The sequence below is a fragment of the Talpa occidentalis genome, unplaced genomic scaffold, assembly GCF_014898055.3.
Source record: "Talpa occidentalis isolate TD23 unplaced genomic scaffold, MPIMG_talOcc4v2.1 talOcc4.12, whole genome shotgun sequence".
In the NCBI taxonomy this organism is placed as follows: Eukaryota; Metazoa; Chordata; class Mammalia; order Eulipotyphla; family Talpidae; genus Talpa; species Talpa occidentalis.
In genome coordinates this window covers 4,342,852-4,370,751 of record NW_023601212.1, presented here as the reverse complement: position 1 = coordinate 4,370,751, position 27,900 = coordinate 4,342,852, and the positions used below count along the sequence as shown (strand labels likewise).

At 42.5% G+C, this 27,900-nt stretch overlaps 3 protein-coding genes across 3 annotated transcripts; all 3 read left to right on the top strand.

Moving 5' to 3' along the window:
- The first annotated feature begins 312 nt into the window (after window positions 1-312).
- Window positions 313-9,871, top strand: LOC119240331 (olfactory receptor 7C1-like). The gene is given in 3 exon segments (XM_037504678.2): window positions 313-332; window positions 3,695-4,627; window positions 9,748-9,871. Coding segments are annotated over 3 exon segments (1,077 nt in total).
- Window positions 9,872-10,402: 531 nt separating this feature from the next.
- LOC129145439 (olfactory receptor 7A17-like) lies at window positions 10,403-17,592 on the top strand. The gene is made up of 2 exons (XM_054692935.1): window positions 10,403-10,434; window positions 16,593-17,592. The coding sequence occupies exons 1-2, from the start codon at window positions 10,403-10,405 to the stop codon at window positions 17,590-17,592; spliced, it is 1,032 nt and encodes a 343-aa protein (XP_054548910.1).
- A 4,800-nt stretch (window positions 17,593-22,392) lies between these two features.
- LOC119239809 (olfactory receptor 7A17-like) lies at window positions 22,393-27,227 on the top strand. Its single transcript, XM_054692934.1, has 4 exons — window positions 22,393-22,462; window positions 23,208-23,326; window positions 26,068-26,132; window positions 26,265-27,227. The coding sequence occupies exons 1-4, from the start codon at window positions 22,393-22,395 to the stop codon at window positions 27,214-27,216; spliced, it is 1,206 nt and encodes a 401-aa protein (XP_054548909.1). The 3' UTR covers window positions 27,217-27,227.
- The last annotated feature ends 673 nt before the right edge of the window (window positions 27,228-27,900 follow it).

Here is a 27,900-nt window from a genome sequence, read left to right as displayed (position 1 = left end):
AGGGTCATGTACAAATTCAGGGCAAGAAGGAGACAGAAAAGAGAAAGTCTCCTTAATGACATTCCAGTCTTTCCAGCCAGTAACTCCCCAGACTGTTTACTAACTATCCATGATTGCAGGACAAGATGGAAAACTTGGTGTCTTAACTAGGCACACAACCGCACCCAAATACAAGCAATTTCTGCAGAAGAGACTTGGAGAGGAGAACAAGGAAGAGGAGGATGCATGCATTTGGTGGCCATCTCTGGTACGATGATCACTGACGAGATTTATAGTACCATAATATAAAACAAACTGTTATTTCATGGAGGCATGGCCTTCTTGACACGAAGGTAAAGTGCACTGCTGTCCCTCATTCTCATAAAGCAGTCACACTGTGTGACAGAGGAGCCATGTATCCAGTGATTCCCTTCAAAACTACATTTTAATGTTCTTGAAATGCTTCTCTGGGGGCAAGAGGCATAGGGAGGTGCTCATGCATTCTGAAAAAAATCAGCAGTAAACCTTGATTCAAGTTAAAATTGTAAATCCCCTCTGAGTGATCAAAGCATTCAGACTCCCACGTAGTAAACAGTTACGTCCCTCCTAGTACACTTTCTCTGTTTCTTACATGTGGACGGACGTTCCTCTTTTTAAGGCCCTTCCTCAGTTAATCAGTGTGGTAGAAATGAGGATGCTCTGGGGATTCGGTGGGATGCAGGCGTCTCCGCACCACTGAGGGAAGCAGTCAGAGCCTCAGAGAGCCCAAGGGCCCATGCGTGTCCCAGACCCTTTGAGGGTGGGGAAGCTTACGCTCGGGATGGCATGATTACTTCTGTGGACATGACGGAGATTGAAGGTTAAAACTAAAGAAGGAAATGCTACTTCTAAGATAAAAGAGACCCACGCCTGTGGATACACACCTGCGGTGGAGGGATTTAAGAGCCAAAAAATTTCTTATCTGATTAGGTCCACTTGTTCTTAATAAATGGCATTGCGCGGAGACTGCAGTAACAGTGAAATAATAAAACACTGTTCACCGAGCAACAATGATAACAGAATTGCAGGAGACCTTCCACTTCAACCACGACCCCATACACTTCTGCAACTCTCAAATCCCAGCCTTAGCATGACCTCACTTGCCTGAAGGACCTCTACTGACCTACTTGTCAGTAGAATGCCTTCTACTCATCAACCACTCTGGTCCAGCGAAGGGATTTCCCGGCATCACTTTTCCTTCCTAAAGCAGCGCTCTGAGCCCACGAACACCCGAGAAGCACCAGTGGAACTAAGTCCTTGAATGATGGGACGTGAACGAGCTAGAAATGTCCAAAAAGTCTTTTGTGTCAAGAGTATGGGACAGTATTTTACCCTGAGGGGTAATTTTTACCCTAAGGGGTAAAAAGTAGGTTTGAGAAAAGGTGAAACAGCTTAGATATTACAATGATCAATGGCCCTCCCAGAGCAATATTATGAACAATCTTTTTGATGTGGGCCATTCTCACAGCTGTGAAATAGTAGCTCACTTTGGTCCTGACTTGTGTGTTGCTGATGAGTGCGATAATGAGCACTGGTTCATGTCCGCTGGCTGCCTGCACGGCTTTGGAGAAGTGTCTACTCAGGTCTTCTTGTTTTTGTTGGAGTTGAGTGGTATGAGTTCTTAGTAGACAGTAGACGATAGGCCCTTGTCAGCTGTCTGATGTAGACACGTGTCCTCCCATTTAGTACGACACCTGTCCAGTTTACCGACAGCTCTCTCACTGCGTGGAAGCTTCTTCGCGTGATAGCCCTTTTGTTAGTTTTTGCTTTTATTGGCCTTGTCGTTGGAGTCACGTCCCCAAAGACACATGGAAGTCAGTGTTGCAAAGTGTTTCGTCTGTTTTCTTTTCAGTATTTTATGGTTTCAATCTTTCATTTAAGTCTTTAGCTCACTTAGAGTTCATTTTCACGTATGGTATCAGGCAGTGTTGTAGCTTCATTCTTCGGCATGTGGCTGTCCAGTTTCCTTAGCACTGTTTGTAGAAGAAACTTTCATTCTCCACAGTATACTCTTGCATTGTTTGTCAGAGTAATTTCCATACACATGTGGGTTTATTTCTGAGCTATCAGGTCAATTCCATTGGTCTATGTGTCTATTTTCATTCCAAATAGCATAATATTTTGATGAATTTATCCTGATTAAAATTTACTGAATTCCTGAATATGTGGACTCACATCTTACACAAAACCTGGGGCTGTTCTGGACTTCCAGATATAGTGTCTCTCTCTCATCCTCCTCGAGCTCCCCCTGTGCATGTGCTCATCTGGCTCATATGTCACAGCTTTTATAGGCTCTCTTCATTTTCTTCATTGCTTTTCTTTTCTGCTGCTGAAGTCACATAATCTTAGTGAGCTGGCCTTCACCCTTATGGGTCCTTTCTCCTGTATGTTCAAATATGCAGAATAGGCTGCTAGTGAATTTCTAATTTCCGATATTGTATGATTGTGGTCTAGAGTTTCTAGCTGGCTATTTTTTATTTTATTTTATTTTTTTAAATTTACTTTTTTTTAATATTCCCCATACAATTGCAACCCCCTGATTTTGACCCCAATCCTTCCTCCACACCCCCCCCCAAGTGTGTCTCTGGTTCATAGTTGTTTGCTGATTTTGATTTTTTTCTTTCTTATAGTTATTCTTTTTCCTGGTCCCTTATTTAGGTTTTCTAGATTCCTGCTATGAGTGAGACCATCCGGTATTTTCTTTTTCTTTCTGGCTTATTTCGCTGAGCATGATCCCTTCCATCTAGCTGGCTATTTTTAAGATTCCTTAAAGAGTTTCCCTGGAAGGCCCAGCGCTGTCATGCATGTGGGGCCTACACCACCATTTTCTCTGGCACTACGCTAAGCACTTTCAAAAGTATATGTGTGTAAATATGTATGTATACAAAACATAAAATTCTCGAATATAATATCCAATAGGTGGTGCCTATATTACTTTTTAAACTATACTTTATGAATTTTAATAAAATATGAAAGAAAACCCGGTATAATGGATACCAGGCTTTCCAAAGACACAGAGAGTGTCACAAAATACACATGTCAAATAACACGATTACCAAAAAATGTTAATCATTGTAAGTTATATATTTATGCATTTGCATTAAAGAAGAAACATTGGATTTATAAACAATGCTTGGACTAGATGACATTAATCTATAAAACATTAATTATAAATAAAATTATAATTAATGAGTTTCTATTTTTGTTTACATGTTAAGTAATGACATTTGAAGGAAGGTACAGAGAAAAATAAAAATGAGGAGGCAAAGACGAAAGCCTGGAAGCCATAGATGCTCTAGACCAACACTGCTTGAGTATTTGTGCACACGTGAGACTTCCAGGGGTCTGTTTAAATGCAGATTCTGACTCAGCGGATCGGAGTGGGGCCTGGGATACTGCATTCAAGGAATCTCTTGGATAGCGCTGATCCTCCTGTCCTGGGGGGTCACGTTTTGAGTAGCCGGGCTCGAGAAGGTAAAACTATGTCGGCGCTGAGACCACATTCCCACACACTAGTGACAAAAATGGAAAGAGCGAGAACATTTGAAATTCCCCAAATAAAGGCAATTGGAAAAAATGTAGCACTTTACTAATTCATTCACCGGGAATGAAAGGCAACTACACTTCTGTGCTCAGCGTGATGGCTGAATGATGCTTTTTTTCTCTTTCCTGGCAGTTATTTCACCCACGTGGAATCAGGAAATCAAACACATGCATCATAATTTCTCCTCTTGGGATTTTCAGAAAAGTCAGAGATTCAGTTTATTATTTTTGGGCTGTTCCTGGCCATGTACCTGGTCACATTCGCCGGGAACCTGCTCATCATCCTGGCCATCAGCTCCGACCCCCACCTGCACACGCCCATGTACTTCTTCCTCTCCAACCTGTCCTTTGCCGACATCGGCTTCACCTCCACCACCGTCCCCAAGATGCTGCTGAACATCCAGACGCAGAACAAAATCATAACATATAGAGGTTGCCTCAGCCAGATTTTTTTTTTCATTGTGTTTGGGTGTCTGGACAATCTCCTCCTGACCGTGATGGCCTACGACCGGTTTGTGGCCATCTGCCACCCCCTGCACTACATGGTCATCATGAACCCCCGCCTCTGTGGACGGCTGGCCCTGGGGTCCTGGTGCCTGAGTGTCCTCGGCTCCCTTCTTGAGACCTTGACTGTTCTGAGGCTTTCGTTTGGCACCGATGTGGAAATCCCACATTTTTTCTGTGATCTTCCTGAGGTCCTGAAGCTGGCCTGTTCGGACACCCTCATCAATAACATAGTGGTATATTTCACAACTGGCCTTCTGGCTGTCATTCCTTTCAATGGGATACTTTTCTCGTACTATAAAATTGTTTGCTCCATTCTGAGGATCTCCTCAGCTGGAGGCAAGTACAAAGCCTTTTCCACCTGCGGCTCTCACCTCCTGGTGGTGTCCTTGTTCTATGGCACAGGCCTGGGGGTCTACCTCAGTTCTGCGGCCACTTCGTCCTCCAGGTCAAGTCTAGTGGCCTCAGTGATGTACACGGTGGTCACCCCCATGCTGAACCCCTTCATCTATAGTCTGAGGAACAAGGATATAAAGGGGGCTCTGGGAAGACTCCTTGGCAAGTTGGCACCAACCAGGGGTGGGGTTATTGCAGGATGCTCGTGAGGAGCTGGGTGCACTGAGTACCAAAGGTCCTGGCTAACTTGGTCCAATATTTTTATTTTTTCTACTTTTACATGTTTGAAAGAAAATCTCTCCTTGGCTCTTCCCTGCCCCATTTCTCCGCATGTTATTTCTTGGTTTTCCTTTTCCACTTTACATCCAGTCATTTTAATCTTATATGAATATAACTGCTATTTTCTCAGCTACCTTCAATAATGACTTAGATTAAAAATAAATGAAATCTTATGTGTTCAATGTATAGCCTCAAACTCATGGGATATGGACCTATTTTGAATGTTGCCCTGCAAATTCATTTAAAGAGACACTTTTTAGTTTGAATAAAATCACATAAGATATTTGCTTCTTTTTAATCCAATTCAATTTCCCTTTAGTAACGTTAACCTTGCTAAATTTCTCTACTCAGCATGATATATATTCCTCCAGTTGTGGCACTATAGCTTACCCATCTTTGAAACTGCAATGCCTAGTCCACGTCTTACTTTCAATGGAATGAAGAATGGATGGACAGGCGGCGACATGTATTGATTTAACAAAACTTCTTGAGATAGAAATGTTATTGATAGTGATTTAGATAAAAATAACTGTCCTTGATATGTACCTACTAAGTTTTTTTATACATTATCAAATTTAATTTTTCTAAGAACATTTTTATGTGATGAGTATCATTTCCCTTAGATACAGATGAGGAAGTAAGTGTTTCTTGTATCTAGGTCACAGGTACAAAGAGGATGAGCTAGGATGGTCTAAATCAGACAGCTCGACAACGAATCATGTTATGTTGCCTCTTGTCAAAACTTATTAGAATAATAGTTAATTCTCCAAAGAAATAGGAATTGTCTAACGTGTAAATATTCAATTATCAAAGAATCTTTTCCATTCAAGAAATATTTTATCTCTGGAATCTGTAGCTTTAGAATTAAGTCCTCAGCTAAGATTTATTCTTTCCTTGAATTTCTTTGACTATAAGGTTGATCACATTTTCTTGTGTGTATATTTAGTTATTTTCTTTTAGAAATATTTAATCCCTTTTCCTCTCAAATCTTAATGATTTACCACTGATTTGCATAACTAGATAATTCTGCACATGACTCACTCACCCTCTCCCAAATCGCCAGGCCCCTGTCACGTTCCTTCCCCTGCCCTGCTCTGCCCATCCCACCTCTGCCCTTCTGATAACCAGTCAGGTTTTAATAGAATCTAAGAATTATTCTTGCAATTGACAAATACGGGGTATCTTTCCATTTCTTTGTGGCTTCCCATATCTTTCATAGTGACTTATACTTTTCAGTGGTTAGGACCTTCAGCCCCTGGATTGAAATTATTCCACATATTTAATCCTTTCTAGGGTTATTGTAAATGGGATGTTTCCTTATTTCTCTTCTATTCATTGTGTATAAAAACACAATAGATTTTTGTGTATTGATTTTATATTCTGCCACTTTACTATATTAATTTATCAGTTCTAGTAGTTTTTTGATAGTGTCTTGGGTTTTCTGTGTATATTGTCATGTAACCTGCAAATAATGAGTTTCGCTTCTTTTCCAACTTGGATTATATTATGTGTTATTTTTAACCTAATTTGAAGCAAATTTTTAAATCACTCATTAATTGCTATGTAAAGTATTTCTTTTTTATACTGTACCTCTATACATGGAAGTATAGTAGATTGGTGTCTATGCAAGGGGGCTTATGTGTTGAGGTGAATGATTGGAGGGTGTGTTATATTATTTTCTTGTCACTGCTTAAAAATTCCAGTGCTGCCTATAATTGTTACTCCTCTATTGTTCTGAACAAAATATCTCCCTGTTTGTAAATTTGTCATAACCAAAAAGAGATTGGAATGAACAATATCAAGGTCTTTCATTTTTTTCTATAAAGTGTATAAATGTGGATTCTTTTTATGTCCTTAAAAATAGTGATGGTTTCTTTCACTGTGCAGGAAATTTTTAGTTTGACTTAGTCAGTCTGTTTATTTTCACTTTTTGCCCCCTGGCCAGAGTGCCCAATGACATCTCTGAAGTGAATGCTGTTATGTCCTTTACCTGTTTTCTTCTATGAATTTTATGCTTTCAAGTCTTACGACCAGTCTTTAATACATTTTAAATTTAGTTTTTATAAAAGGTGAGAGATAGTGGTGTAGTTTCATTATTTTGCATATGGTTTTCTAGTTTTCCCAACAACATGGTTAAAGAGCCTTTCCTTTCTCCAGCACATATTCTTGGTTCCTTTGTCATAGATTCAGTGCCATACACCTAGTTAATTTCTGAGCTCTTAATTCTATTCTATCGGTCTGTGTGTCTACTCTTAGTCCAATATTATACTGTTTTGATTTTTATAGCTTTGTAATATATTTTGAAATCTGGGAGCATAAAGACATCATACCAAATAGAAGAAAATATTTGCACATCATATCTCTGACAAAGCAATAATATCTACAAAGAATTCAAAAGCTCAACACCATTAAACCAAATAACCCAATGAAAAATAGCCAGAAGAACCAAGTAGACACTTCTCCAAAAAAAAGATGTGCAGATGGTCAACAAGCACATGAAAAAATGCTCATCATCACTTATCAAAATTAAACCAAAAAAAAAAAAAAAAATTCCATAGAAATACATCTACAGAACTGAGGCTACCAGAGGGGGAGTAGTTGAGTAAAGCAAAGGCAAGAAGGGATGGGGAGTGGACTTTGCTATGGGTGTGGTAGGTGTGAACCTATACTCCTAAATCATATAAAGTGTTATAAACCAACATTATCTCAATTGAAAAAATATAATTAAAAAAACCAAAAATACCATACACTGTACCTATGCAGTCCACATCAGAAGGCAAAGCTGAATAAGCTGGCCATATATGGTCTTGGCATCACAGATGACCTTAAGTACAGGGAGGAAAACTTTAAATCATTGATTTCATTATTATGTAAATTAATTATTTTTCATGCTTGATATCTACGCATTGAATTATTGTATATTGTCCATTGTGTTTATGGAATAAACACGTTTACTTGAAATAAGTAGTCTTTTGCCCAATTGTTATCTAATATTCAAATATTTTGAAAGGATATAAAAATCAAAGCTAGTTTTCCTAGTACCTTTGTTTTATTTATTAATCAGGGTTATATTGGTTTACAACACTGTATATGATTCAGAAATACAGGAGCCCACCTCTTCAGGTGTATGTTACCACACCACACCCACCACCAATGCACCCATAGCCCCCACCACAGTCCACCGCGCTCCATTCCTCCCTTCCGATGCACTCCGCCCTCTGGTAGCCTAATTTTTTTTTAAGATTGATTTATTTATTTATACAAGCACTGGGTACAGTCAGAAGCGCGGGAGGGTGAGAGAACTCACCAGAGCCAGAGCAGGGAGCAGAGCAGGCAGAAGGACCGAAGTACACTGCTGAGGGGAGCAGCTGGCACGGCAGGAGAGGTCTGCGCACCATGTGGGACCCTTGCTGGCGGCTGGGGATTGAACCGGCGCTGCAGAGGCTGCGGGCAGCTTCACAGCCCAGCGCTCAACTGCTGTGTCACCAGGGGAGGCCCTGGTAGCCTAATTTTTGCATTCAGATTTATAGGCTTTTGTTTTGGTTTGGTTTATGTTATCTGACTCTGGTTTCTCTATAATCCACACATGAGTGAAACCATGTGTCTTTCTCCTTCTGAATTATTTGGCTTAACATTATACCCTCCAGTTCCACTTGTAATATCATAAAAGGCATGAGTTCATCTTTTTACAGTTGAATAGTATTCCACTGTACATACGTACACACATCTTCTTAACCTACTCACATGTCCTAGGTCACTTATGGTGCTCCCATGAGCTGGCTATTGCAAATAGTACCCCACCAACATCCCATCTCTCTGTGGCACCAGACACAAGTCTCTGCAGACTGTGCGCTCTCAATGAGCCTTGCAAGGTCAGTATCTGAGGGGTGAGGTCAGGGTGAATACCGCCTATTGTCCTGTCCCTGTTACCAACATAGGGGACCCACTGAGAGCACCGCAGCATCTACGCCCATATCTGCTCTCAGTCACTGTGTGTTCCTTCAGACCACTGAGCTCTCCCCTCCCCGGGACTGTCAACCAGGCAGTGTGTGTTTCCAAGGCAGTCTCCCACCCAAGATCATGAACTCCAGGCATTTCTCTCCACCCACCTCCTGTTTAATGAAGCATGAAACCTTTCAATGTCCCTTCTGGTACAGACTATGCTGGTTTCTAATGTCCAAGGGGTGCTCCTTTTTCACACTAACCCATTGGATCTTGTGGGTGCTGGTTAACTTTCAGGAGCAAAGCAAGGATTCTCTGATGCCACCTTTGATCAATTCCCCTCTGGTTTAATCCTTATACCAACTCCATTCTAGGTACCTCAATCTTCTCTCTTTGGCACCAGAGGATCTGAGAGAGATGAGCAGGTTGCCTGAGGTCACACAGTGATGGGATGAAGGGAACACAGATTATACTTCATGAAGTAACTGATCACTGAGTTCATTTCTTTTTTGCATGCCACCATCCCTTACTCCCCTTCAGAACTTTCTCCCTCTCTGGCCTTCCGAGCTTTGAAAATTTCACTTCATTTATTAGTGTTCACCAACTTTCATAAATATTTTGTTGTGCTGAATTGTCCACTATATAAGTGTCCAACATTCCTCTGGCTGATAGAAGAGCAATGGGAGACCCTCACTGGAGTTCACTCTCACGCCTGCTCCTGCCTCATTGGGGGCTGTCACTGACCCCGCTTTGGCAGGGAAGTCTGGGCACGATTTACAGGTTGCTCAGAAAACTGCTGTTTGGGATGACGATGGTGACCTGTGACGATGGTGATGCCTGGCATCAGGAGTGGACTTTTGTTGGAGCTGCCCCTGTGCTGGCAGCGGCACAGCATGTTAGCACTTTCCTGTGCTGCTAAGCAGGACATGTGCCTACTCTTTGGGGGGCCGAGGAGGTGCACAGGCTTCAGAGTGAGTGTGGCAGTTACAAAAATCTTCACTCTTTGGACCTGCATATTAGCTGGTTAGGAACACAGGCGTTTCCTTCTGGAGTTTCAAACATAAGGCTGCTGCAGTCACATCACAGTAAAAACAAAAAAGAAATTCCCATTTGCTTTTGCAAAAGTGCCATGAAAACAAGGAGTGTGGTGTCTAAGGTTTTATATAAAGGAACTCAGTTCTCTGCTTAATTAGAGTGGAATAGCACTATTGCACATATGGAGGGTCTGTGCTCCCCAAATATTTGTGCATTAATGATCTAGGGCATTAAGTCAAGATGAGTTCCTCAGGCACGGACATTTGGAAAACTTGAACACAGAGTGAGAACAAGGTGCTGGGTGGTTACAGCTCTGGAAGGTGCGGGAGTTCATGAAAAAGGAGTAACCAAAATTGGATTCACTTGACATCTAATCTAGTCCCTTAGGATCAGAGAATCATTAAGAAACTTTCCTTTTCTCCAGTCCAGTGTCCACAGGGAAATCATGAGCTCAGAGCTTGGAGCAGGAGAGTGAGCTGTGGCTAATGAGACCGCGTGGAGGGTGGTAAATACCCTGTCTCCCTCGGTCCCTCAGACTGTCCAACCCGGGACCAGAGAGGACATGATTCCTGTCTGTGGAGCCCGACCTCTGCCCAGGGACCAGCCCTTCGTGCCCTCCTGAGATCCTGTCTGTGACACAGCCCAGATCCATACTCAAGCGTCCAGGAGGGACTCAGACGGCTCCATGGAGAAGCCCCCCTCACAGCCCCCACCCAGGTGAGTCTCAGTGCCCAGCAGGCACTTGGGAAAGATCCAGAGAAAATGCAAACTGAGAAGTTCTGCCTCAGGTCACAGAGATCAAAACAGGCCCAGAGACAAGAGTTTCCCTTGTTCTCTTGCTTGAATGACTCTTCAATTCATAATTAAATTTACTTAATTTGTGACTCAAAACTGTCCACTGCTCTCAACAATACAGAGATGGTGCTGACAGTGAAGAGACAGGAAGGAAAATCTGTTAGGATGAGACTGAAGGGGGAGTGGGAGGCTTAACGTGGTTCCAGCAAAGTCAGGACACAGCCAAGTAGATCTGGAGTTGAGGCAGCAGGAAATAAAGTGTTTAATGGGAAGGGGCTGATGGGAGTGGTGGGGTGATGAGCAGGGCCTCTGTGTTGGAGAGATCCAGGGTAATGGGGGCAGATGACCTCACAGAGCAGCTGAGGAGAGGAACAGTGTGTAGTGTTCCCTCATAGCAGGTGCTCACAGAAGTCATCCTTTTTCTTTAATGTCAGTTGGGGGAGACTAAAGAGTTTTACTTTGCAACCACTCTAGTACTGGCCAATCTGCACAGTTTTGCTTGTTAGAATTTTGCTTTTTTCAAGTATAAATTGTGCTCATTCTTAGTGTTCATTGATGTACAGGTTCTGATTTTTGATTCTGGTTTGTGATTCAAATATTCAAACAGAATTGGAGTTTTTCAAAATAAGTGCTTTGCACTCAATTCCCCCACATACGTGGAGATTGTTGGAAAAAATGTTGAAGATTTTAAATTTTGTGTGGGGCTCAGTAGAGCCTATTGTGTCCCATTATGTATTTTAAACATAGGTTGTTTTCTTGCAATCTTAGTAGTAATAACCTATTATATATACACATTGTGTTCATGTAACATCTGTTTTTCCTCATTACTAGATCTCACATTTTGATTTGATCTGATGTATTTTCATTGAGATTTAATTTAATTTCATTGAGATTTAATTTGAAACGTAACAGTGTGTAAGCTGAGAAAAAAATTTTGATTTGATATATTTCTATATTGCAATATGATTACCACTGTAGTACTAGCTACCCCCTCCATCACTACATGCATTTCATATTCATTTTTGTCACAAAACGATTCAGAAATAATCTCTCGGCCACTTGGAAGGTTATAAGAAAGTACTGTTGATTATGGCACTATGCAGTAGATTCCAGAACCGTATTCATCCAGCAGCTTCAAGTGTGTATCCTGAAATAACTTCTACCAAATTCCCCACCCCGATCCATGTAACCGATTCAAGTCTGTGTAAGGACCACACACAGAAGTGATTTCCAGGATGGGTAGCTCTCTGACTTCTGTCATGGAGCAGAATGTTCTTAGGTGCTTGTGTTGTTGCAAAAGACAGGGTGTCCTTTTTCTTGACTGAATAGTAGCTCATATATTATTACATAGAATGTGTGTTACAACCACACAAAATCCTGTGTGTGTATTACACATTGTAAGTTTTACAAAATCCATGTATATTTATGTGGAAAATTAAGATCAATATTATATATATATATATATATAGAGAGAGAGAGAGAGAGAGAGAGCCCATATATATTTTATATCTATACGTGTACACATTATTTTCTTTATTTATCCGATGATGGCCTCATAGGTTATTTCTAAATTTTGGCTCAATAAACAAGCGATGTGGATAGCTTTCGGTGTCATGTTTTCATCGCCTTTGTACATGTATGAACAGATCATGGGGGGGTCTAACTTTGCTATTGGAGGCACCTCTATTCTCTTTTCCACCATGGCTGAAGCGGTGTATTAGCCACTGACAGCACCCCAGGGTTCTCTGCTCCCTTACCCTCACTGCTGACCTTTGGTCATCTCCCTGGTTGCTCTGTCAGCAGCTGTGAGGTGACACCTCCTGGTTAGGATTTGCATTTCCCTGGTGAGTGATCCTGACAATCCCCTCATGTGCTTGCTGCCCATCTAGGTGTCTTCTCTGGAAAATACATATTTAGGCACTCTCTGGTATTTGCATAGGCAATGACTTCCTTGTGACATGAAAATCAGGAAGCCACACATGGTGCTACATAAACTGAAAAGCTTCTGCATTCAAGAGAGACAAAGGGACACTGGGCAGACAATTTGTTCATAAAAACAGCCCCCACCTTCCCTCTCCTGGATCACATTCTTCTGTATTCAAATGACAAATGATATTTCCCTCAAGCATACTGGAATCCATTTTTGTTTATCTAGGTAGAAGTAATCTTGGATCTGCATTTTTCACTGCTTGGAAAGAGTGTGATTTACTATTTTTCATTTTAAGTCTTTGCCAATTTATGTTTTAGAGAACCAGTGGATGTGATTCAGTCTTGTTATATCTTTTTTCACAAGGTCTTAGATTTGTGCACCATTGTGCTTATTGCATTCATGCTGATCCCGCTATATTTAACCAGGCTTTATTTTTCCTGCTGTTTCATTTATTTTATGAATTAAATTCCTTGACATAGTCTCTATACAATCAAATAACAAAAGTGAGCAAACTAGCTGCAGTGCCTGCTCATTTGGATGTTACGTTATGACAGAGAGGGTTGAGCACAAGGAAATAGCGCATGTGGGATATGAAGGTCTCAGGAATAAACAGCACGGAGGAAAGGGACAGACCGTTGGGGCACAAGCAGGATTGTATGGAATATTGTCTGGGGAGGCCACTGCTTGTTGGACAAGGAGCAAAACAAGGACCAGTTTATCTGTGTCAAAGAGAGATCAAAATCCAAAGTCTAAGGGCCTCCCTGGTGGCGCAAGGGGTTAAGCACTGCACTATGAATAATCTGCAGCCTCTGCAACACGAGTTCGATCCCCAAGTTCAATTCCCAGCCGGCCAGGGAGAAACCCACATGGCGTGGCAGACCTCTTCTGTCTCTCCTGCTGCTCCCCTCAGCAGTGTATTTCAGTAGATCTGCCTGTTCTGCTCCCCACTCTGTCTCTGGTGAATCCTCTCACCCCCATCCCTGGCCTGTACCTCAGCTCTTGTATGCATATAAGCCCAAGAAAAAGGAAAAGAATCAATTCCACAAAAATGAAAAACCAGAGAATGGACAATCTCATTCACTACTGCATCATGTAACAGAGTGTCGTCACGTAAGGGGGAACAGGTGCAAAACCAACACTCAGATCAGGATCCCACTGTCAAACCCACTACAGGCGAGTGGAGGGACAGCGGGTCCGTCGGCCTGGGGGCCCTGGTGTCCAAGGTAACTGTTCTCCACCCGGCCTGGCCCTTCAGTTGGGGCCTCACTCACATGGTCTCTCCCTCATTAGCAAGAACTGACCTTTTACATATGTCTCTCTTGTATGCAATGGATGCCAGAGTCTTCTTACTGTAGCCTAAAGTCAGACCTGCCTTTACTCTGTGATGAAGCTCACCTACCCGCACAGACATACAGAAATGACACACGCACGTACACAGGTACACACAACTGATGGACGAGAACTGTTAATCAATGTCCACGGTGTGTTCAGACAATGCACTCACACATTTTCCTACGGGCTTTACTTGTTCTATTCTACCTCATTCATGCAAACCCAGGTCTGACCCCCTAATGGAGGTGAGTCTCAGGATATGAAAATTCTTCTTGCGTGTTCTCCAAACTATTTTAGCATTTCCCTGTCTGTCTTTCTCAACTTGTCATTATTTTTGTGAGACCATATTCTTCATCTAGCTCATGCAATATGTATTTATTAATCTACTATTCCCAACTAAAGGAAATCAGGGTGAGGTGTCAGAGTATAGTGAAAACATTAATTTCTCACTTACTATCATGGATATATTCTTGGAAACTGCAACTTTAAGAGAAATGATATATCACAAAACCAATTTTATCATAAGTTCATCAATATAAACACGAATTAAATTTCCTATGGCAGATTTCTGGTCACAGATACATCACCAAATTTGTTGTGAAGACCCTGTCACTGTTACCATTAAACTCTATTTGCATTCATCATCTGCTCATTTATCTCCTAATCAGCTTTCTCCAGTCAGAGTTGAGGGTCACCGGGACCTGCCAAGAAGCAGACGGTGCAAAGGAACTGACTCTGACAGGATGCTGTTCACATGCAGGGCAGTGGGCCACAGTCGCTGTGGGTGGGAGGCAGCCTGGTCCAGCCCTTACAGAGAGCAGTGAGGACGCGTCTCAAATAGTAAACATGGATCTGCCATTTGACCCAGTCATTCCACTCTCAGGCATCTGTCCACAAAATTAAAAAAACTAGTTTGAAAAAAACTTGTACTCCCATATTTATTGCAGCACTATTTATTATAGTTGAAACATCCTAACATATGAATAGATCAAGAAGATGTAGTATATACACACAATGGAATACTACTCAGCAATCAAAAAGACAAACCTATGCCATTTGTGGCACATGGATGGAGCTTGAAATCATGATGCTAGCTGAAATAAGTCATGGGAAAGATAAATATCAGATGGTGTGACTGATGCGTGGAATATAAAGTAACTAAATTAACAGATTAAGACAAGCTGGGCCTAACCCTTGACAGCTGACTACAGAGCTGAGACACCAAAGGGGGAGGCTGGGGGAAGGGGAAGAACAAGGCGGGGAGGAAGCACAATGGTCTGCAGGGGTGAATATGGGTGAGTGGGTGTGGGCACACTATGGTGGCAATACCTGCTGGGGGTTCCCCGATATGACCTCGGTTACAAAAAATGAATAAATAAATAAGGAGACAATAGCCAAGGTTCTGTGTGGTTAGGTATCCAGTGTTTTAAAATGCAGAGGAAAATAGCCACTTTCTTTACAGCAATTCTGCACAGCTGATTCTTTGCAAAGTAAATCGCTGTCCATAGCGATTTCCAATTGTCAGCTCTCCCTCAAGGCCCAGGACAAAATGCCCTAAGTGTGGATCAGAAAGTGTGTGCGGCAGAAAGAAGGAAAATAATCCCGATGAGAGGTAGAGGAAGCACAGATTAGACATCTATCCCAAAGTTAAAGATGTCTTCTATAATCCAGCATTCAGATTTTAGATGAAATGTGAGAGAAACAAATTATAGTTTATTGAGGGATTCAACTACAGATAATTTATATATGTGATACATAATACCCACACCCAGGCACAGCGCATGTAACACAGTCTACACACTAGAAGATCAGCAAATGTACAATGTCACATGCAGGAACTTCCAAGGCCTGAGGAAGTCGGGAAGTCCTGCCAACCTCTCTCATCTCAACCCCAACCTGGAGCGCCCCCTCCTGTCACACCCCTACTTCTGGTTCTGTAACTGTGCCAGGAAGGCTCCTGTACTGACATCTTTTCCTGGCTATTTCCCCAAACCCGAATGTTCTTCTCGTGGATATACTGTTGCCACCTGATATGACCTTCATATAAAAAAATCCCATTGACTTCAGATTTTTTTGTTCAAAGTCTCATAATCGGAAGTGATTATCAAGTTTCCTCTAGAATCCACCTCTTCATCCAACTGCATTATTTTACTTAACAACAATAATCACCACATGAAATATTATTTAATGAGACCACACACATACTTAGAAGAAAACGTGTTTGGGGCTAGGATTTTCCTTTTTCTTCTTTCCTGGGACAAAAAAAATTGTTCATTAATTCCGTGCGCATAGAACTGGAGTGCAGGCTAGAGGTGCAGGGAGTGAGAAGACTTACTAGAGACATGAGTGGGAAGCAGGACAGGCCGATCTACTGAAAGACACTCCTGAGGGAAGCAGTTGGCAAATCAGGAGAGGTCTGCGCCGGGGTCAGCTACCTGGCCGGGGATCGAACACAGACTGTCCCGGTGGAAGCCGTGAGACATGACCCCTAGGCCATCAGGGAGGCCCCGGAGAGAGGATATTTCAAAGTCGATCTCACCGCTTTTTCAACATGATTCCAACAATATTTGGATAATATAATTGGTCAAACATATTTAAAAGAAGAACTCAGGAAATTTTCAAAGAAAATTTTGACTTGGAAAAATGGTTTTTTAGATGTACCCATGGCTAATTATTTTCAGCAACAGGGAACAGGCACTAGCTCAGTAACATGAAATTTATTAACTGAATGTTTTAAAATGAAATCACCCCATTTAACCTCATTCTGTGATCGCTCTGCTGTGGTGAAGTTGACATCACTTCTGTCTCCATCCCCCAGGCTCACCAGCGACCTGGCGCCGGGAAACCAAACCCACCCCACAGCGTTCACCCTCCTGGGGCTCTCAGAAGAGGCCTCGCTGCAGCCCCTCCTCTTCTGGGCATTCTTGGCCATGTACTTGGTCACGGTCACTGGGAATCTCCTCATCATCCTGGCCATCGTCACGGACCCCCACCTGCACACCCCCATGTACTTCTTCCTCGCCAACCTGTCCTTTGCCGACATCGGCTTCACCTCCACCACCGTCCCCAAGATGCTGCTCAACATCCAGACACAGAACAAAGCCATAACCTACGCGGGCTGTCTCAGCCAGGTGTTTTTCTACATATTCTTTGGAGTACTGGACACGTTCCTCCTGACAGCCATGGCCTATGACCGGTTTGTGGCCATCTGCCATCCCCTGCACTACATGGTCATCATGAACCCCCAGTTCCGTGGCCTCCTGCTTCTTGCATCCTGGGTCTTAAGTCTTCTGTATTCTCTGTTACACAGCTTATTGGTTTTGCGACTGTCCTTTTGCTCACAGCTGCAAATCCCTCACTTCTTCTGTGAACTTAACCAGGTGATCCAGCTTGCCTGTTCTGACACCTTCCTCAATGAGCTGGTGATATATTTAGCAGCGGGGGTTGTGGGGATGATTCCTCTCAGTGGCATCCTTTTCTCTTACTCTAAGATTGTATCCTCTGTTTTGAAAATCTCCTCAGAGAGCAGCAGGTACAAAGCCTTCTCCACCTGCGGGTCTCACCTCTCCGTGGTCTCCCTGTTCTACGGGACGGGGCTCGGCGTGTACCTCAGCTCTGCTGCTACCCACGACTCCAGGGACAGTGCAATCGCCTCGGTGATGTACACGGTGGTCACCCCCATGCTGAACCCCTTCATCTACAGTCTCAGAAACAGGGACATAAAGCAGGCCCTGGTGAGGCTCTTCAGCTGCAGAGCAGCCCAACGTGACGGGGGCCACTTCCTCAGATTGTCTGGTTGGGAGCAGCAGGGCTCATGATCCACAGATTAAGTTATGAGCCTGTCATCACTCAGTCAGAGATAATCTGTTTGTCTTATGTATTGAGCTTGATATCAGTGTTTTTTACGTTATAAATATGTTTTCTGTATTTCCCTAATTATGTTTAACTGGTCTGAAAACTGGGGTCTGTATTAAGTAAAGCATAGTCTCAATGAAGTTTTCTTCAGTAAAATGTTTAAAACAGAAAATTGGGTACTTAACAATAATAATAAACTGGGTACTTACAAGATATGAAGGAAAAATATGTACATCTCTTTCGGGTAAAAACAAGCAACTTATGAATTATCTAGAGAAAACTCTTGTCATATCAAAGTATCCATGATTGTCCAGGGCTAATACTCAGTTGTACCTAATTCTGTCCTTTACTTTCTTCCTTTTGATGCTTTGTTGTTGACCCATAATATTCCTGTTCATGTCATTTTGCTCAGGGTTTTTTCATTTTTTTCTTTCTTGTGGAAGAACTCTTGTCCGCTTAGTGTCAGGCAGGCAGATGTGACAGTGATCAACTCCATGGACTTCTCTGGGGAAGCTTTTATTCACATTCATATTTGAATAATACTGCAGGGTGGAGTATTTTTAGTGGGAAGTCCTTGTGTTTAGGATTATGAGCACTTCCTTCCTTTCCTGTCCTGGAGAGTGACTGGGGAAAAAATCTGAGGAAGCCTCCATTGGATGCCTTTGCAAATCTTCTTTTATTCACGCATCCTGTGAAATTTTTTCCCTTTTTTCTGATTTTTAATAATTTAAATAGTGGGGTGTCAAGGGTAGGTCATTTTCACTTTGAAATCTGGGTGTTATCACTACTTCCAGAACATTCACGGTTATTTCAATCTCTAGGTTTGGAAAATTCTCAGCAATGATTTTTTTGAAAGGCGAAACTCCTCCCTTCTCCTTCATCCACTATCCCTATGTTTCCACTTCTAATTGCGTTTGACATTGTTTGTAGTGTTGCCTTATTTTTCCTGTGTCTAAGTCTCATTTCTGTTTTCCTCATTGGGTGATTTATACATTTGGATCCTCTATTTCTCAAGTTATTTTGTTTGCCAGTTTAATTCTACTTAAAACATTACTACATTTGTGTTCATTTACATTCAGACACTTTTGTGTGTCTTAATATTGTCCATCTCTTTGGTGAACACTCTCCTGTTCTTTATCTACTTTCTCAGGTCTCGCAGCTGCCTGTCTGCCCTGAGTCACCTCCCATAACTCACGGGTGTATTTAATGTTGTTGCTCCACGTCGCTGAGACTCCTCTGCTTCTCTCTCAGAACTTCTGTTCTGCTGCTGTTTTTCCTTCCTGCACTCAGATGTTCCTTGATTTCTAAGTATTGATGTCACCTCATTTCCAGGTGTACAGCTGGGGTGCTGGGGGTCAGTTGTGATTGTTTCTCTTCTAGTTCACCTTGGGGTGAGGTGGGCAGTGGGGAGTCTGGGAGTTAAGTGTTGTCTCAGTTTGTTGAGACGTGAACTCTGTCACCTCCACCTTCTCCCCTCTCTCTCCACAGCAAGGTCCAATTGGTCTTCAGTTGTTGGAACCTTCCACCCACCTCCCTCTGGTCGTTCCTGCCGTGGATTGAGACTCCTGGTGACTGGAGATGGGTCTAGTTCACAGTTTTCCATCTCTGGAATCAGCTGGCCTGTCTATGAAGGGGGCACCTTTGTGGGTTGTTTGCCCATTGCACAGCTTGACTCAGGAAGTTTCCATAGGCAATGACCACCACAACCACTAGCCCTGCTGTCCACTGAGGAACCGGGTTGCAAATGCTACAAGTCTGCTTAATACTTTACAAAGGAGTGCTGTGTTCTCTGTCCCACTGTCCTTCCTCAGCTCTGGGATCCATTATGAAGCCATCTGGACTCTGCCTGAAAACTCTGATTTCTTAACTCTGGTAGAGTTTCCATTCCTGGACTGGTCATTGAGCTCACAGGGTCTCAGACCAGAAGAGGAAACACTTATGTATTTGGTGGAATGTAAACTTGTGCATCTATTTTGGAAGCAGTATGGAAATTCCTCAAAAACTGAAGAATATAAGTTCTCTATGATCCAATTGTCTCAGTTCTGAGAATGTAATTGTAAAATACACACAAAAACCACTAATTCAAAGAGGTGTGCGCCACCCATGTTCACTGTAGTGGAATTTATGACAATAGTCAAGAGGCAGAAACTATCCAAGTGTTCACTGATGGACAAATGGACACAAGAGGTGGTATATGTAGATAATGAAATACAATTTTGGTATTAAAAGATGAAATTGCACCATTTGCAGCAACAGAGGATAACAACAGAATTATCCTTACTGAAATAAGCCAAACAGAGAAAGTCAAATGACATATGATTTCACTCATATGTGATAAAGAAAACAAATAAGCAAGTCATGTCAATAAAACAAAATATACTTTTGGACTATGTAAGAACAATTAGTGGCTAACAGAAACATGTGGGAATGGGGGTTAAATCAGAATCAGAGGGAAATGGTATAATAAAAGATAAATTTGAAATTTTAGCAGTGAATAAGGCCGCATATACATGTTGATGAATAATCATGGATACCTGATTTTTATATAATGTTATAATGTAAGGTTACTTCAATTTAAAAAATTAAAAGCCAAACTCAAAGGAAATGGAAAAGAATTTAATGGGAGTGTCTCATTTAATAAATAGCTTTGGATTAAAATTAACTTATGTTTCAAAGTGAATAATAAACTTATTTTATAGTATAAAATAAAATGTATAAATAGTGAATGAGAGGAGCTATAAGAAATTAGGCATCCATACTGTATGGCATTTTATACATAAAACACAAAAGATTACACAAGCTTCAACTGCTTTCTTAAATTATTTTTAAAAAAGATGGTCTGAAGTCTGTTTTCTTGTGTATAATATTGTGGGAATAATTAACCAATATTCAGATGGATGTTTTAAGAAATAAGTGTCTGAAATAGTGTTTATTATTGTAGGATGAGTTCCATTTATGTCCAGTTTTTAGGGTTTTCAGGCTACATGGATGTTGGATCTAACTGAAACAATAAACCAGTGCAGTTTAAGTGGCAAGATATAGACACAAACAAAATCAGCTGCCTTTCCGCAGCGGTTGAGCGCTGGGCTATGAAGCTGCCCTCAGCCTCTGCAGCACCGGTTCGATCCCTGGCCCCCAGGCGAGGGTTCCACATGGCGTAGCAGACCTCTCCTGTCGCACCCGCTGCTCCCCTCAGCAGTGTATTTCGTCAGTCAGCCTGTTCTGTTCCCTGCTCTGTCTCTGGTGAATTCTCTCACCCTCCCGCGCTTCTGACTATACCCAGTGCTTGTATAAATAAATAAATAAATATTAAAAAAAAAAAGTCAGCTGCCTTCCTATATATAAACAATGAGTTAGGTGAGAAAAAAAATCAAGAAAATGATCCCTCTTACAATCACACCCAAATAAATAAAAGTTAAATACCTAGTTAGTAAACTTAACAAAGAATGAAAAGGGCCTGAATAAAGAAAACTATAAGACTCTGTCAAAAGAGATACAAAAAGACACAAAGAATGGAAAGTTATTTCTTGCTCATGGACTGGAAGAATCAATGTGGCCACAATGACCATCCTCCACAAAGCACTACAAAGAGTCAACACAATCACCTGGAATTATCAATGACATGCTTTAAAATATAAAATATACATTACTGAAATTCATACAGAACCACAAAAGACCCTGGAAAGCAAAGAAACTAACAAAAAAGGGAAAACTTCATTATTACAATACCAGACTTCAAACTGTATTACAAAGTTATAATAATTAAAACAATACTGGATAATTAAAATGGCACGGGAATTTTATCAGACATGAGACCAATGATACAGAAACAAGACCCCAGAATAAAACCAGACTTATAGGAACATTTAATCTACAAATTTGAGCCAAGAATGTACACTGGAGCCAGGAAAGCCTCGTCAGGAAATGATATTGGAAAAACTGGGCACACGAGCAAAAGAATGAAACTAGACTTCTCTATCTCAAAACACACAAATCAAAATACATAAATTCTTTGATGTAAGACCTCCAACTATAACACACATAGAAGAAAGCTTGGGCAAAACACTCTATAACATAAATTTCAGATGTGTTTGTGGAATCCTCCCCAGCAGCAAAGGAAACAAAGGAGAACATAAATAATTTGGACTATATCAACCAAAATGCTGCTGTACAGTTGAAGAAAACAGCCCGGTGACACTCACTCAGACTACTGAAGGGAGGATGTATTTGCACAGCGTACTTCTGACAAATAAAGACACATAAAGAACCTGGGTGTTGAGGGCCTTCCTCTCCTGTTCCACACCCACAGAGACGTGCCAAGTTCAACATGAGGTACCCCGCTGGTTAGGACACATCTGGTGGATGGAGAGAGGCTATTGGTGCAAACCCGTGTGCCATTAGATTGTCTGATGTAACATCGAGTTATTTCCCAGAACGTGCCTAACTTGCATAGAGACCTGGTACTGGGTGTGAAAATATCCCTGTTGTGTTGTGTGGCAATGAAGTGGACATTAAGGACAGGAAAGTGAAGGAAAATCGATCATCTCCAAAAGAATAATTTTCAGTACTGAGACGAGTCCGTCACAGGTCACTACAAGCCCTTCCTCTGGCTGCCTGAAAAGCAACTGGAGACCCTCACTTGGAGTTTGTTGTCATGGAGTTCGTTGTCACGCCTGCTCCTGCTCACTGGGCTGTCACGGACCCTGCTCTGGCAGTGAAGTCTGGGCACAATTTACAGGTTGCTCAGACAACTGCTGCTCGGGATGACGATGGTGACCTGTGAGGACGGTGATGCCCAGTGTCAGGAGTGGGCAGTGCCCCCTGCTGCCAGCGGTACAGCATGTTAGCACTTCCCTGTGCTGCTAAGCAGGACACCTGCTTACTTTTGGGGGGGCTGAGGGGGTGCACGGGCTTCAGAGTGAGTTGGCAGTTACAAAAATCTTTGTTCTTTGGCCCTGCATATTAGCTGGTTAGGAACACAGTCGTTTCCTTCTGGAGTTTCAAACATAAGGCGGCTGCAGTCACTTCACAATAAAAACAAAAACAAAAAATTCCCATTTGCTTTTGCAAAAGTGCCATGACAACAAGGAGTGTGGTGTCTAGGTTTTATATAAAGGAACTCAGTTCTCTGCTTCATTAGAGTGGAACAGCACTATTGGGCATGGGGGGTGGTCTGTGCCCCCAAATATTTGTGCCTTGATGATCCAGGGCGTAAAATCAAGAGGGTTCCTTAGCCACAGACATTTGGAAAACTTGAACACAGAGTGAGAATAAGGTGCTGGGTAGCTACAGCTCTGGAAGGTGCAGGAGTTCATGATAAAGGAGTAACTAAAATTGGATTCACTTGACATCTAATCTAGTCCCTTGGGATCAGAGAATCATTAAGAAACTTTCCTTTTGTTCAGTCCAGTGCCCACAGGGAACTCATGAGCTCAGAGCGTGGAGCAGGAGAGTGAGGTGTGGCTAATGAGACCACGTGGAGGGCGGTAAATACCCTGTCTCCCTCGGTCCCTCAGACTGTCCAACCCGGGACCGGAGAGGACATGATTCCTGTCTGTGGAGCCCGACCTCTGCCCAGGGACCAGCCCTTGGCGCCCTCCTGAGATCCTGTCTGTGACACAGCCCAGATCCCTCCTCAAGCGTCCAGGAGGGACTCAGACGCTCCATGGAGAAGCCCCCCTCACAGCCCCCACCCAGGTGAGTCTCAGAGCCCAGCAGGCACTTGGGACAGGTCCAGAGAAAATGCAAACTGAGAAGTTCTGCCTCAGGTCACAGAGATCAAACCAGGCCCAGGGACAAGAGGTTTCTATGTTCTCTTGCTTGACTGACTCATCAATTTTTAATTAATTTCCTTAATTTGTGACTCAAAACTGTCCACTGCTCTCAACAATACAGAGATGGTGCTGACAGTGAAGAGACAGGAAGGAAAATCTGTTAGGATGAGATGGAAGTTGGAGTGGGGGGTTTAATGTGGTTCCAGCAAAGTTAGGACAGATTCAGGAAGGTCTGGAGTTGAGGCAGTAGGAAATAAAGTGTTTAACGTGAAGGGTATGACGGGAGTGGACGGGGTGATAGCAGGGCATCTGTGTTGGAGAGATCCAGGGTAATGGAGGTGGATGACCTCACAGAGCAGCTGAGGAGAGGAACAGTGTGTAGTGTTCCCTCATAGCAGGTGCTCACAGAAGTCATCCTTTTTCTTTAATGTCAGTTGGGGGAGACTAAAGAGTTTTACTTTGCAACCACTCTATTTCTTGCAAATCTGCATAGCTTTCCTTGTTAGGTTTTTGGTTTTTTCAAGTATAAATTGTGCTCATTCTTAGTGTTCATTGATGCACAGTTTCTAATTTTTGATTCTGGTTTGTGATTCAAATATTCAAACAGAATTGGAGTTTTTCAAAATAAGTGCTTTGCACTCAATTCCCCTACATACGTGGAGATTGTTGGCAAAATGTTGAAGGTTTTCAATTTTGTGTGGGGCTCGGTAGATCCTATTGTGTCCCATTATGTATTTTAAACATCGGCTGTTTTCTTGCAATCTTTGTAGTACTAAGCTATCATACACCTTGTGTTCATGTCATATCTGTTTTTTCTCCTTACTCTGTCTCCTCACTTTTGTAATTTCATCTGTCGTATTTTCACTGAGATTTAATTGAATTGAAACAGTGTGCAAGTTGGAGAAAAACATGTTGATTTAATATATTTACATTTTGCAATATGATTATCACTGTAGCACTAGCTAACACCTCCATCCATGCACACAATGAATATTCACTTTTGTCACAAAATAATTCAGAGATAATCTCTCGACAACTTAGAAAGTTGTAAGAAAGTACTGTTGACTCTGTCACAATGCAGGAGATTCCAGAACCTTAATCATCCTCCAGCTTCAAGTTTGTATCCTGAAACAACTTCTTCCAAAACCCCACCCGGTCCAGGTAATAAATTTAAGTCTGTTTTAGAGCGCAAACAGAAGTGATATGCAGTATTTCTAGTTCTCTGACTTCTGTCACATAGCAGAACGTTCTTAGGTGCTCAGGTTGTCACACAAGGCAGGGTGTCCTTCCTTCTCTTGACTGGATAGTTTATTATATAGATATTTCATTATATAGAATGTGTATTATAATAGCACAATAATATCATGTGTGTGTATTATACATTATATGTTTTACATAATCCATGTATATTTATTTGGACAATTAAGGGCCATCCTATATAAATATAAGGCCTATATATTTTATATCTATACGTGTACACATTATTTTCTATATTCGTCCACTGATGGACTCGCAGGTTATTTCTAAATTTTGGCTCAATAAACAAGGGGATGCGGAGAGCTTTATGATGTCCTGTTTTCATGGCTTTTGTAACAGGGGAGTCTCACTTTGCTATTTTGAGGCTCCACTGTTCTCTTTTCCGCCTTGGCTGCAGAGGTGTATTAGCCACCGACAGCACCCCAGGCTCTCTGCGCCCCACCCCAGTGCTGACCTTTGGTCATCTCCCTGGGAGCTCTGTCAGCAGCTGTGAGGTGACAGCTCCTGGTTCGGATTTGCATTTCCCTGGTGAGTGATCCTGAGCACCCCCTCATGTGCTTGCTGACCATCTAGGTGTCTCCTCTGGAAAACACATATTTAGGAGCTCTCTGGTATTTGCATAGGCAATGACTTCCTTGTGACATGAAAAAGCAACCCCATTACAAGTGACGGATTTACAGCAGGTCAGTCGGCCTGGGGGCCCTGATGTCCAAGGTAACTGTTCTCCGCCCGCCCCGGCTCTCACAGTTGGGGCCTCACTCACATGGTCTTTCCTCATTAGCAAGAACTGACCTTTCAAATACTTCTCTCCTGTATGCAATGGATGCCAGATTCTTCTTACTGTGGCCTAAAGTAAGATCTGTCTTTTACTCTGTGATGTAGCCTACCTACCCGCACATACATACAAAAACGACACACACACAAACACACGTACACATCTACACACGTACACACAACTGATGGAAGAGAACTGTAAATCAATGTCCTGATGTGTTCAGACAATGCACTCAGACATTTTCCTACGGCCTTTACTTGTTCTATTCTACTTCATTCATGTAAACTCAGTCTCACCCCCTAATGGATGCATCTCAGGATATGAAAATTCCTCTTGGGTGTTCTCCACAACTATTTTAGCATTTCCCTGTCTTTCTTTCTCAGCTTGTCCTTATTTTTTGACATGTGGGTCAGTTCCCTGGCTGGGGATCGAATTCAGGCTGTCCTGATGGTAGCACTGAGTCTGGACCTCTAGGTCACCAGGGAGGCCCTAGGACTGGATTTTTCAGAGTCAGTCTCACTGCTTTTTCTCCATGATTCCAACAATATTTGTATAATTGGTTAAATGTATTTAAAGAAAACACACAATATATTAAAAGAAAATTTTGACTTGGAAAAATGTTTGCATTATAGGTAAGAATGGGTAATTCTTTGCAGCATCAAGAAAATTTGGGTCATGACAGCCTTGAAAATTTCAGGTAAAAGGCACTAGGTCTATAATATCAAATTCATTAACTGAACGTATTTAAAATAAAATCACCCCATTTAAACTCATTCTGTGACTAATCTGCTGTGGTTAAGTTGACATCACTTCTGTCTCCATCCCCCAGGCTCACCAGCGACCTGGCGCCAGGAAACCAAACCCACGCCACAGCGTTCACCCTCCTGGGGCTCTCAGAAGAGGCTTCGCTGCAGCCCCTCCTCTTCTGGGCATTCTTGGCCATGTACTTGGTCACGGTCACTGGGAATCTCCTCATCATCCTGGCCATCGTCACGGACCCCCACCTGCACACCCCCATGTACTTCTTCCTTGCCAACCTGTCCTTTGCCGACGTTGGCTTCACCTCCACCACCGTCCCCAAGATGCTGCTGAACATCCAGACACAGAACAAAGCCATAACCTACGCGGGCTGTCTCAGCCAGGTGTTTTTCTACTTACTCTTTGGAGGACTGGACACCTTCCTCCTGACAGCCATGGCCTATGACCGTTTTGTGGCCATCTGCCATCCCCTGCACTACATGGTCATCATGAACCCCCAGTTCTGTGGCCTCCTGCTTCTTGCATCCTGGGTGTTAAGTCTTCTACAATCTCTGTTACACAGCTTACTGGTTTTGCGACTGTCCTTTTGCTCACAGCTGCAAATCCCTCACTTCTTCTGTGACCTGGACCAGGTGATCCAGCTTGCCTGTTCTGACACCTTCCTCAATGAGCTGGTGATATATTTAGCAGCGGGGACTGTGGCGATGATTCCTCTCAGTGGCATCCTTTTCTCCTACTCTAAGATTGTGTCCTCTGTTTTGAAAATCTCCTCAGCGAGCGGCAGGTACAAAGCCTTCTCCACCTGCGGGTCTCACCTCTCCATGGTCTCCCTGTTCTACGGGACGGCGCTAGGCGTGTACCTCAGCTCCGCTGCTACCCAGGACTCCAGGGACAGTGCAACAGCCTCAGTGATGTACATGGTGGTCACCCCCATGCTGAACCCCTTCATCTACAGTCTCAGAAACAAAGACATAAAGCAGGCCCTAGTGAGGCTCTTCAGCTGCAGAGCAACCCCAACGTGAAGGGGGCCGCTTCCTCAGATTGTCTGGTCGGGAGCAGCAGGGTCACAGTCCATGGACTAAGTCATGATCCTGTCCTCAGTTAGTCAGAGATAATCTGTGGTTTGGCTTAGGAACAGAGTTTGACATCACTCTTTTATACATTATTAACATGTTTTCTGTATTTCCTTAATTATTTTTAACTGTTCTGTATACTGGGTTCCATATTAAGAGAAGCATGGTGTGCCTGAATTTTTCTTTAATAAAATGTTTCCAACAAGAAATTGGGCATTTACAAAATAATAAAAAGAAATGAAGGAAAAAATATGTATAACCGTGTCAGGTAAAAACAAACGATTACAGTATATCTGCGGAAAAATCCTGTCAAAACAAAGTATCCATTCGTGTCATCCCTGACTCTGTCCTTTACTTCCTTCAGTTTGGTTCTTTGTTGCTGACCCATAATACTCCAGAACTCTTGTTCAGCTTTTATTGTCAGGCAGGCAGACCCGATGGCGATCAACTCCATGGGTCTCTCTGTCTGGGGAAGCTGTTATTCACATTCATATTTGAATAATTCTGCAGGGTGGCGTGTTCTTGGCTGGAAGTCCTTGTGTTTAGGATTATGAGCACTTCCTTCCTCTCCTGTCCTGGAGGGTGACTGGGGAAAAATCTGAGGAAAACCTAATTTAGATGCATTTGCAATTC

What these genes read in the sequence shown, in the direction of transcription:
- LOC129145439 (XM_054692935.1), top strand. Translation starts at nt 10,403, where the DNA reads ATGGAGAAGCCCCCCTCACAGCCCCCACCCAG. An exon ending in CCCTCACAGCCCCCACCCAG is followed by an intron (nt 10,435 to 16,592) that starts GTGAGTCTCAGT and finishes TCCATCCCCCAG; the next exon opens with GCTCACCAGCGACCTGGCGC.
- LOC119239809 (XM_054692934.1), top strand. Translation starts at nt 22,393, where the DNA reads ATGACGATGGTGACCTGTGAGGACGGTGATGCCCAGTGTCAGGAGTGG. An exon ending in AGTGCCCCCTGCTGCCAGCG is followed by an intron (nt 22,463 to 23,207) that starts GTACAGCATGTT and finishes ACCTCTGCCCAG; the next exon opens with GGACCAGCCCTTGGCGCCCT. An exon ending in CCCTCACAGCCCCCACCCAG is followed by an intron (nt 23,327 to 26,067) that starts GTGAGTCTCAGA and finishes TTTGCATTATAG; the next exon opens with GTAAGAATGGGTAATTCTTT.